Source organism: Vigna unguiculata, chromosome 10 (assembly GCF_004118075.2).
Source record: "Vigna unguiculata cultivar IT97K-499-35 chromosome 10, ASM411807v1, whole genome shotgun sequence".
Classification (NCBI taxonomy): Eukaryota; Viridiplantae; Streptophyta; class Magnoliopsida; order Fabales; family Fabaceae; genus Vigna; species Vigna unguiculata.
Window position 1 is genome coordinate 40058203 of NC_040288.1, and position 9910 is coordinate 40068112.

At 34.7% G+C, this 9910-nt stretch overlaps 1 protein-coding gene across 1 annotated transcript; it reads left to right on the forward strand.

Moving 5' to 3' along the window:
* Positions 1–1160: 1160 nt before the first annotated feature.
* Positions 1161–9190, forward strand: LOC114166988. Its single transcript, XM_028051877.1, is given in 16 exon segments — positions 1161–1643; positions 3228–3621; positions 3707–3884; positions 4014–4153; positions 4230–4760; positions 4763–5486; positions 5586–5686; positions 5812–5956; positions 6330–6398; positions 6497–6542; positions 6645–7012; positions 7200–7279; positions 7379–7514; positions 7638–7824; positions 7944–8026; positions 8676–9190. Coding segments are annotated over 16 exon segments (3426 nt in total). The 5' UTR covers positions 1161–1534; the 3' UTR covers positions 8811–9190.
* Positions 9191–9910: the final 720 nt, after the last annotated feature.

Here is a 9910-nt window from a genome sequence, read left to right on the forward strand (position 1 = left end):
CGTTGGAGTTAATCATAAAATAAATTATCTATTTTCATATTATTGATGAATATTCTTTTTAATAGTTTATTAATAAAAAATTACATAATTCGTATAAATAATTGACATCTTGAAACCCTAAGATAGAAAATTATTAATTTTACTTTTAATATGTAACTTAATCTTTCATTTCCAAACAAAAAAAAGCACAATTAATATATATATTTTTAAATATTTTCATATATATTTCCAAGTCTCTCTCACCTAAGACTTGTTATACTCAAGTTTGTTAGAAATTAACTTACTTTTTAAATAAATAAATAAATAATCCTGTGATTGACATTGTGAAGGATTTTGAGAAATTTATTTTGGACTATTGTGGGGTCAACATATAATAATGGGTCAGACTGATTTTTTATAAGGTAATTTTAGGTCTTATAATATATGATTTTAACCTAAACTTATGACTTTTGCGACGAGCACTTATTTGAAGAATACTCAGGTTTTTATCATTCACAAAATTTTATGGAATTTTTTATAGACTTTAAATTAGATTATTTAAAAAGTAATGTTTAAATAGTATAAACTCAAATAAAAAATTCACCTGAAATAAAACACACTTGTTGATAGACTTGCTTCCTGGAACATAATAAGTGGGTAATCTACTAGGAAAGCCTGTTTCTGCAGTATCTCTGCATGCATGGACCGTCTTTTCTGTCAATTTTATTACCATGCAATTGTTTTCAATTGGATACTTGGTTACATATTTTCAAACACCATTTTCATTCAATCAACACTCACAACCCAATCAACTTAGTTAATTACATGTTTCGACACTTTAACTTCACATTTTCTTCTTTATTTTTAATTAGTAATATTTTATAGTTTTGATTCACACCTTCGCCTAAGCAAGTTTTGTTTTCATTTTTAATTAACATTCTTGGAAATTTGTTATTTTGTTTCCATTTATTTTTATCGGTTTCCTTTTTAATTTTCGGATTACCTTTTAAAAGAACGTTGAAATAACACATCTCTCCCATAATGCAGCGGTCAACAAATCCAATTATTTTGTTTGTTGGTTTAACAAAATTGATTTTCTTTAAAAAAATAAAATAAATGATGAGGTAATTGAAAAGTAGAATAAAATAAAATAAAATAAAATAAATCAGAAATGTTGAGCAGAGAGAAAATGGAAATGGCAATAGCTGCATAAGCATAGATGGAATGAGAGTGGAAAAGAAAGAAAGAAAGCAGAAATGAATCCCACGTCAATATCAGGAGGTGAGAGTTCAAAACAAAACTGACACAGAAAGTGAGAAAATCAAGCACACACGCCACCACCACCTCATTGCCTTCGCCGGCAAACGCCACCGAAAAACCTAACGGCCACACCGTCGATTCAATTCAACCTCTCTCTCTCTCTAATTCTTAGTAAGAATCTTCGACGGAATTTCTCTTTCTATCACTTGTCTCGCGATGAGGTTGAGATTGATTTGAATCGAGTTTTTACTTTTCCAATTGCGCGGCGATTTGGAGAATTTCGTTTGCGATGAACATGCCGCCGAAGCCGAACCAGGTGGTAGTGAGAGACCTCGTCGAGGAAGCCAAAAAACGGATCGTCATCCTCGTCGTATGCGTCGTAGGAATCTCCTATCTCATGTCATGTGAGTTTCACTTTCGTTTTCCTTCACTTCATTTGGTTACGTGACTGTTTCTGTTTAATCAATTCCAATTGAGAGAGTAGTTTGTATGCTTTTGCTTGTGTTGGTTTCAGTATTTTTTTTTTTCTAGTAGTTATGATAATCTCGTGCTGAGGGTTTTGCAGGCATAGTCGGTATTGCATTACTTGCTGTACGATGAATGGTAGGGATAAATTCGTGTGGTATTTAGCATCAATTGCACCTGATTATGGAAAAGCCAATTTTAACAATGCTGTTGAAGTTAGGACATAGGATCGATGGTTTATCAGTTTTTAGAGAAGATGACGTCGTTTGGAGCTGTTTTGTAGGAAAGATGTTGGGAGGTTTTCAGTGGGAGGAAAAATCTGCTGGATTCCACTTATCCTTCTTGTTGCTCTTAGAAAGCAAAATATAGATTTATTGTCAAATTAGGAGCATTGATTCTCAACCGATAATTTTTAGTACAAAGTGTTCCTAAACTTTTCACTATCAAAGAGTAGCTGCTTTTTTCTTTAATTCCTATAGATGTATTGTTTCTTTGTTCTTGTTGGTGATGTAATACGGTACTAACCAAAGTGAGATCCATTATGGAAACATGAAATGCTGGAAAGAATTTGGGTTAGCAATCATTGTGGCAAAAACCTGGCATGTACTAGGTAGAATCTCAAGATTTCTGGACAACTGAGGGAACTGCTATTATCTTCTAACATAGAGGACACTACTATAGATATTGCAAAATCCTGGATGTTGTAAGAAATGTCAACAACAGTTCAGAACTTTCATAATATATACATATAGAAACAAGAATCTAGCTCTATCATAGTCACCTTGAGATTGGCAAAAAACAATTTTATGAAACCTCCTAAAATAGGTACTATGAAGATCATATCAGTTTTATTAGAATTCGTTGTGAAATTTTGTTTGACCTCTTTTGTCATGCATTGCAAAGTCTTTTTGCCCCGTTGTGGACCCTGAATATATGTGTGATGATGTAGTCACGTAGGTACTAACATTTATGGTCTCTTTTTTTGTTGTGTCCTTATGCATTTTTGTGCGTTTCCAATTTAGTATTAGCGAGATAAGAAAAACATGACCATAATTATATTTGAGAAGATGGCAGTGGAAACTTGATCAAAAATAATTCTGACTGTGAAAAATGAGTAGAGTTCAGTGAAGGATTTGATAGTTTTGAATTTTTTTTGAAGGGGAGAGGGACAGATTTTGTTTTCTTCAAAAGCTTTTACCTTTTTTTTTTCATCGAAATTATGAATAAAGTACATGGAAAAATTCCCAAAATATTATTTTTCAATGAAATCAAAGGTGCCCTACGTTTTAGTTAAGTTTCATCACTTTTATTAGCTAGGGTTGGTTTCTCAGACACCCATACTGCTGTTGTGTTCTTTTGCTAATGATAAATTTAGTTTATACTGGTTCATGTCTCCAAGCAAAGTTTTATTTCTCATTACTTAGAAAACTGTGCATATTAAGAGGTTCTCACTTGTTAATTTCTAGCTTCATGTTGTGTTTAGGTCTTGGTGTTTGGTTTAATTTCTTTTACTTTCATTTCAGTGACAAGCTCGTCAGTTTGGGTTAACTTGCCAGCTGCAGCCTCCTTGATTATTATTCTCCGCTATTTGTCGTTAGATTTCGAAATGAAGAGAAAAGCTGCAGCATACAACAATAAAGCAGGCTCCATCAATGTTCAGTCTTCAAAGAAGTCTATGGAAAATCCTAAAGTTGTTGCAAAGTTTGAATGGAGAACAAAAGTCAATTCTCCTGTCGTCGAGGATGCAATTGATCACTTCACCAGACATTTAATTTCTGAGTGGGTGACAGATCTTTGGTATTCTCGTTTAACACCAGACAAAGAGGGTCCTGAGGAGTTAGTGCAAATAGTTAATGGTGTTCTTGGGGAAATTTCAGGACGCATGAGAAACATAAATTTGATAGATTTTTTAATAAGGTTCTTGGTGACACTTTTTGACTGCCATTTTTCTTTATATCAGATTGTAATTTTATTGAATGGAAGATAGCTTTTCTTGGTTCAGGGATCTTGTTAATATTATTTGCACACACTTGGAGCTGTTTCGTGCTGCCCATTCAAAGATTGGAAAACATCATACTGGTCCATTAACAATCGAAAGTCGAGACATGGAACTAAAAATTGTTTTGGCTGCTGAGAACAAATTGCATCCTGCATTATTTTCTGCAGAAGCTGAACATAAGGTTTTTTCCATTTCTTGTTTATATGCATGCATTGAGTAATGGGGTGTTTTTGTTTTCGTCCATGAGCCATGTTATTTTCTTGTGTTCTTAATTTTGGGTTATAATGTTGTGTGTGTTCTTAACTTGCAGGTTTTGCAGCATCTGATGACCGGTCTTATGCATTCTACTTTCAAGTCTGAGGATTTGCAGTGTTCTTTCTTTCGATATACTGTCAGGGAGCTTCTTGCATGTGCTGTAATACGGCCTGTCCTAAACTTAGCAAATCCAAGGTATCCATTTTCCCCATTTTTGTATCATTCTTGATGTATGTATGTTGTTCTCATTGTCCCCTTTTTTTGTTGACAGATTTCTTAATGAGAGAATTGAATCCGTAGTGGTTAACAAGACCAAGGTTAACAAGGGAGTTACTGCAGCTCAAGAGGCATCTCACACTAAAGAAGATGAGTTACAGCTATCCTCTCATGATTTCTCCAAGACTTCAGATCCTTCTGTTACTGGTGTTGAGCTTGTGCAGCTAAAAAATGGTCAATCCAGAAATGTACATACATCTGCAGAACAAAATGCTCGTGATAATACTATTAAAGATCCATTACTTTCAGTTTCAGTTGATACTCGAACTTCCCGTACATGGAGCTCATTGTCTGCAAACCCCCAAACTAATGGTGACCAAAGTGTTCAAAGACATCGTTCAGGAGGAGAGTGGGGAGATATTTTAGATGTCATCTCTCGCAGAAAGACCCAAGCTCTTGCTCCAGAACATTTTGAGAATGTGTGGACCAAAGGGAAAAATTACAAGAAAAAGATGGTGAGAACCAGTCAAATGAGCATGTCACACAGCATCCTGTGGTTGGGAAATTGCCAAAGGTAGACCACATGAAAGCAATATCTGGACCCAAGCAAATGGATACTAATTCCAAGCTTATTCCCCCAAAGGGACGCACCATTAATTCTGGACACAGTAGACAATCATCTGTGGAAAATACATCCATTCATGTGGACAAGAATGGATCAAGTTCAGTTACCTCATATAAAGACAATGAATCAGTTACGTCATACAAAGACGATGAGAACATCCACATTTATGGACATCTAAGTGATTCAGAGAGCAGTACATCTTATACTTCTGAAGATGATGAAAGTAGTACTGTCACTGGTCTTGATTCCCCTGTCACTAAGGTTTGGGATGGAAGAAGTAATAGAAAGCAGGCAGTTTCTCATGTTCATCACCCACTTGAAAATTTTGACAATCACAGGGCAAAGAAAAGGAATAAGAGCCATTCTCGCTATTCAGGACTATCCAGAGCCCAATCTGGGAATAAAAGGTCTTGGTCAGGTGTTCACAAAATGCAAACGTGGCAGGAAGTTGAGAGGACAAGCTTTTTATCTGGTGATGGTCAGGACATACTTAATGCTTCAAAATCACATGTAGATTCTGAGGAGTCCAGTGATGATGGTGATATTGAAAGTTTGGGCAGACTTTATAGTGGAGCAGCAGCCTCTTCTTCTGCCCACTCTATTTCTAAAACAGAACCTAGTAGTTTTCCTGTTACTCCCCTGAAAAGTTCCTCGGGGGTAGATTCCTTTTACAAGTTGAGATGTGAGGTACTTATGATGATGATAACTAGCTCATTTAATTAATGATGAATAAGTTCATGTGCTATTATGCTTGTATAAAAAATGTAAGCTAATTTACTGCCGCAGGTCTTAGGTGCAAATATTGTGAAGAGTGGCTCCAAAACCTTTGCTGTGTACTCCATATCCGTTACAGATATTAATAATAACAGTTGGTCAATTAAAAGAAGGTGCTACGATTCTGCTGTCTTATTGTATCAATGTTTCTAATAAAAACTTTCAAATCTACACTGTTTTCACATATTTATTGTTTTGCTTCCTTGTTTTTTTCTTACATAGCTTTTTTTTTTTTAAGGTTTCGTCATTTCGAGGAGCTACATAGACGCCTGAAAGAGTTCTCTGAGTATAATCTTCATTTGCCACCAAAACATTTTCTGTCAACTGGTTTAGATGTACCAGTCATTCAAGAGCGGTGTGAATTACTGGATAAATATTTGAAGGTCAGTTTAACTGATTTTTTTAATTAAATTCTCACATTTCTTAGTTTCTCCATTCCACTTCCCAATGTGTGGCAGTAGACACACTTTTGGATAAAATTTGCATGGTTTGTTCTTTTTGGTTGTGTTCACATCTTGCTACCCAGTATTTACTTTGGCTAAATGGCAGGCTTCCATTTTTATTGTTGTTTTTTGTTGAATAACATTTTATCTGCTTTTGGTTCTGGGTGATAGAACTGGGATCACCAATGAGTGTACCCCTATTTTGAAATAATACTTCATTTTTCATCTATCATGTAACATTGTTCTTGTCTTTACTAACAATTTTCAACTAATCATCCAATATTTCATTGATGCGTATCTTGTTGGCCCTCAGAAACTTATGCAACTACCAATAGTTTCGGAATCAATTGAAGTGTGGGACTTTCTCAGTGTCGATTCTCAGGTCTGATTTCTAGTCCAATCCTCCCTTTTGTATTGTGGATATTTCTTTTTTAACAATTATCTTGCTCATCTCTTATCATCACATGTTATGTATTGCAGACTTACATATTCTCGAATTCTTTTTCTATCATGGAAACACTATCAGGTGAGACATGGTTGGTGAAGAATGTTGAACACTCATAGTTTTATTATCTCTCGCCCATCTATTGACATGTCTTGCATTTCTTCCTTGTTGAAACTATTCTAGCTGGCTTGGATGCCAAGCCATTTGAGAAGACTAAAAACACTTCTCACTTTTCTGCACCTGCAAATGATCCTGTGTCTTTCCGGAGAGAAAACTGTAGTGCTGAAAGTAAAGAGTCAGTTATGAAAGGAAAAAATAATGTTGAGGCCGATGAATTGAGGTCAAAAGTAAACAGCATGCCTCTTTCGCTACCAAAAAAGAATACACATCAACGTATAAAGTCCTTTGACAATTCTGGTGGCAATACGGATATTCTAGCACAAAAGAGTGCACCTTCTCCCAATAACTTGCAAAAGACAGTGAAAGGAAGAGATAGTTCGGATGAGGTTTCTGAAGTGCACCGTGATACTTCTGATGCTTTTCCAACAGAGGTTATAGCAACAATAAATTTTAATTCTGGATTTTTTTCTTTTCTTTTCAGCAATAGATGCATTATTTAATTTTATCATTCATTGCTGTTCTTAAACAGATAAATGATTGTATTTGATTTTTGATACTGTTCTACTTTTATATGCTTGATAATCTTGGTTCTGATTAATATAAAATTCTTTAATGCAGTGGGTGCCGCCAAATTTGAGTGTACCTATATTGGATTTGGTTGACGTTATCTTACAGGTTCAAGATGGTGGATGGATTAGGTGATTTGAAAATTCATGTTAATTTGTCCTTAAACATAAGTTGTTTAAAAAGTTCCACTAGTTATCATCTATATCGTTTTACACTTGTGTGCAATACAGGAGGAAGGCTTTTTGGGTTGCTAAACAAGTCTTACAACTAGGAATGGGTGACGCATTTGATGACTGGTTGATTGAGAAAATCCAGCTTCTTCGAAAGGGATCAGTGATTGCTTCAGGGGTCAAGCGAGTAGAGCAAGTAATCTTCTGACCCGCTTCCCTTTTAAATTTCTGTAACTCTGTTTCAATTCCCCTGATAAGCATATGATCATTATTCTAGTATTGTACTGTTAATATATTGTGACTGCAACTTTCTTTACAGATACTCTGGCCTGATGGAATATTCATAACCAAGCATCCAAATAGACGACCACCACCACCACCTAGAAGCCCACCTCAAAATTCTCCTGGTGGTAATCAAACTACACAAGTATCTTCTCCTAGGTTGGAAGATGAACAGAAACGGGAGGCAGATCGGCGTGCAAAATTTGTATATGAGCTAATGATAGGTAATGTCTGTTATACTGCTCTCACTTATTTGCGGAGTTGGGTATATATATTCAATGTCTTGTATCTAATTCCACCGGAAAAATTTATTGTACTTAGCCACCCATCCCTGTTGATGTAGATCATGCACCACCAGCAATTGTAGGTCTTGTTGGTCGGAAGGAGTATGAGCAATGTGCTGGAGATCTATATTTTTTCCTTCAGGTAATTTCTGTCTAAGTATTGAAGTTGTCAACAGAAGTTTCTTTTGTTATCTATTAATTTCTTGGTGGTTCTAAGTCGTAACATTGTCCCACTATGCTATGATGGTGGACATTGCATTCCAATGTATAATTCACTTCACTCGCTCGGTACACGAGCACGATCATATATTTTACGGTAGAGTTACTACTTTGATTAGATCTTTCTAAGATGGTTGTTCATAGATATATAATCATTATCACAGTTTCTGGTTAATAAGTTTTTCTGTCAAATTCTCACAGATATTATGTTGGTACAATTTTCGGGAAATGCTTTTCATATTGACACCTTTGTAGTGTAATCAAGATGTTGAAGTTTTTATTGGTTGAGAAATTAGTCTATTGATGATTGGTTATTGTTACTGAGCTATGGTGTTGTTAGGATATAGCAATTTTTCATGACATGAGCAATTGTTGCACAAGCACATTACTTTGAATAGGTGCACAATGAATGAAGAGCTCAAGATGTGTTACACTAATAACAAAGCCATTGCTCGGTTGTGAAGTCACTGTTGAAAAGTTATTTTTAATATGATGTTTATCTCTATTACATGCCTAGAGACACTCTCGAAACCATAATTCAGTCGTACACAATCCTTTTTACTTTCTTGCAGTCATCCGTTTGCTTGAAGCAGCTGGCTTATGACATCCTTGAGCTGCTTCTTACGTCGGCATTTCCAGAGCTTGATCATATTTTCAAGCAGCTGCACGACGAAAAGCATAAATTTGGTGAGTTCAGAACACAGTAAATATTGAGATGAAGCGCTTTGTTCGTCTTCGGAAATACACTTTTTTTCTTGTGATATTTCTTGGTCGGGTTGCCCTTTTGTCTCTACAACCGCCGGCATCCAACTACTGAGCTACAAGGGCAATTCATTTTTTCCACCTATAGTCTGAAGTCAGGTTTTGTAATTAAGGTCGGTTTTTTCAGGCAAATCAGATGTAAATTTTGAGTCAATGCAATTATTTTAAGATTTTTTATTGGCAAAATTTTGTCAAGTCTAGAGATAATTTTGCCAGATTGCTAAGGTAGGCTCCCTCGTGTAAGTGCTCCGTTTATTGTGAGAAAGCTCTTATTAAACGGATTAAAATCACTACAAGTTATAATACAACATTTTTTTTTTAAAATGAAACGGTTCTTGAAAATTTTTATTTATAAATACTTGCTATAATTTACATAGAACTAGTTATCTTATAAATCGGATAGAGATTATTTAAACTCAATTTTGTTTCACTTTGACTTTTGGATATTCTTTGCATTGAAAAACACACTTTAAAGAACACGTTTAACATCTAATGAGATCTGATGAACAGGTATTCTAATAATTTTTTTAAAAAAGTTATATATATTTTGCTTCCATCGTGGTCAAAATAATACAAATAAGTTGGATATCACTGCTTTTATCTTTTATAATAAAAAAAATATTTTATTAATACTCCTAAACGTGATTAAAATAAAACATCATCTATTTTCGTAAACTTGACAAGGTAAAGGCACTTCGTACAAGAATAAATTTCTTAGTAACATGTCAAATTGTTACCATGTTTTTAGTTGTAGAGCTATTACGTTTTTCGTTGTACCATATGTGATGGGTACTTGGATCGTAATAATTTTCTGCTATTGTTTAGTCATTTGCGTCAGAGAACAATCATATTTTTAACTTCCCAACTATTACAGAATTACAACCTGCAACGTACTGTAAAAATGTTAAAAATTGGTTTAATAAGTTTTGAGTTTCAATCGCTATAATTATTTTGTTCGTTGGGTGACGTGGTTTAGTTTATCATGTTACCTTAGTTTTCACGATATCTAATTTTATAATTTTAAAATTTTTGGAACATATTAAAT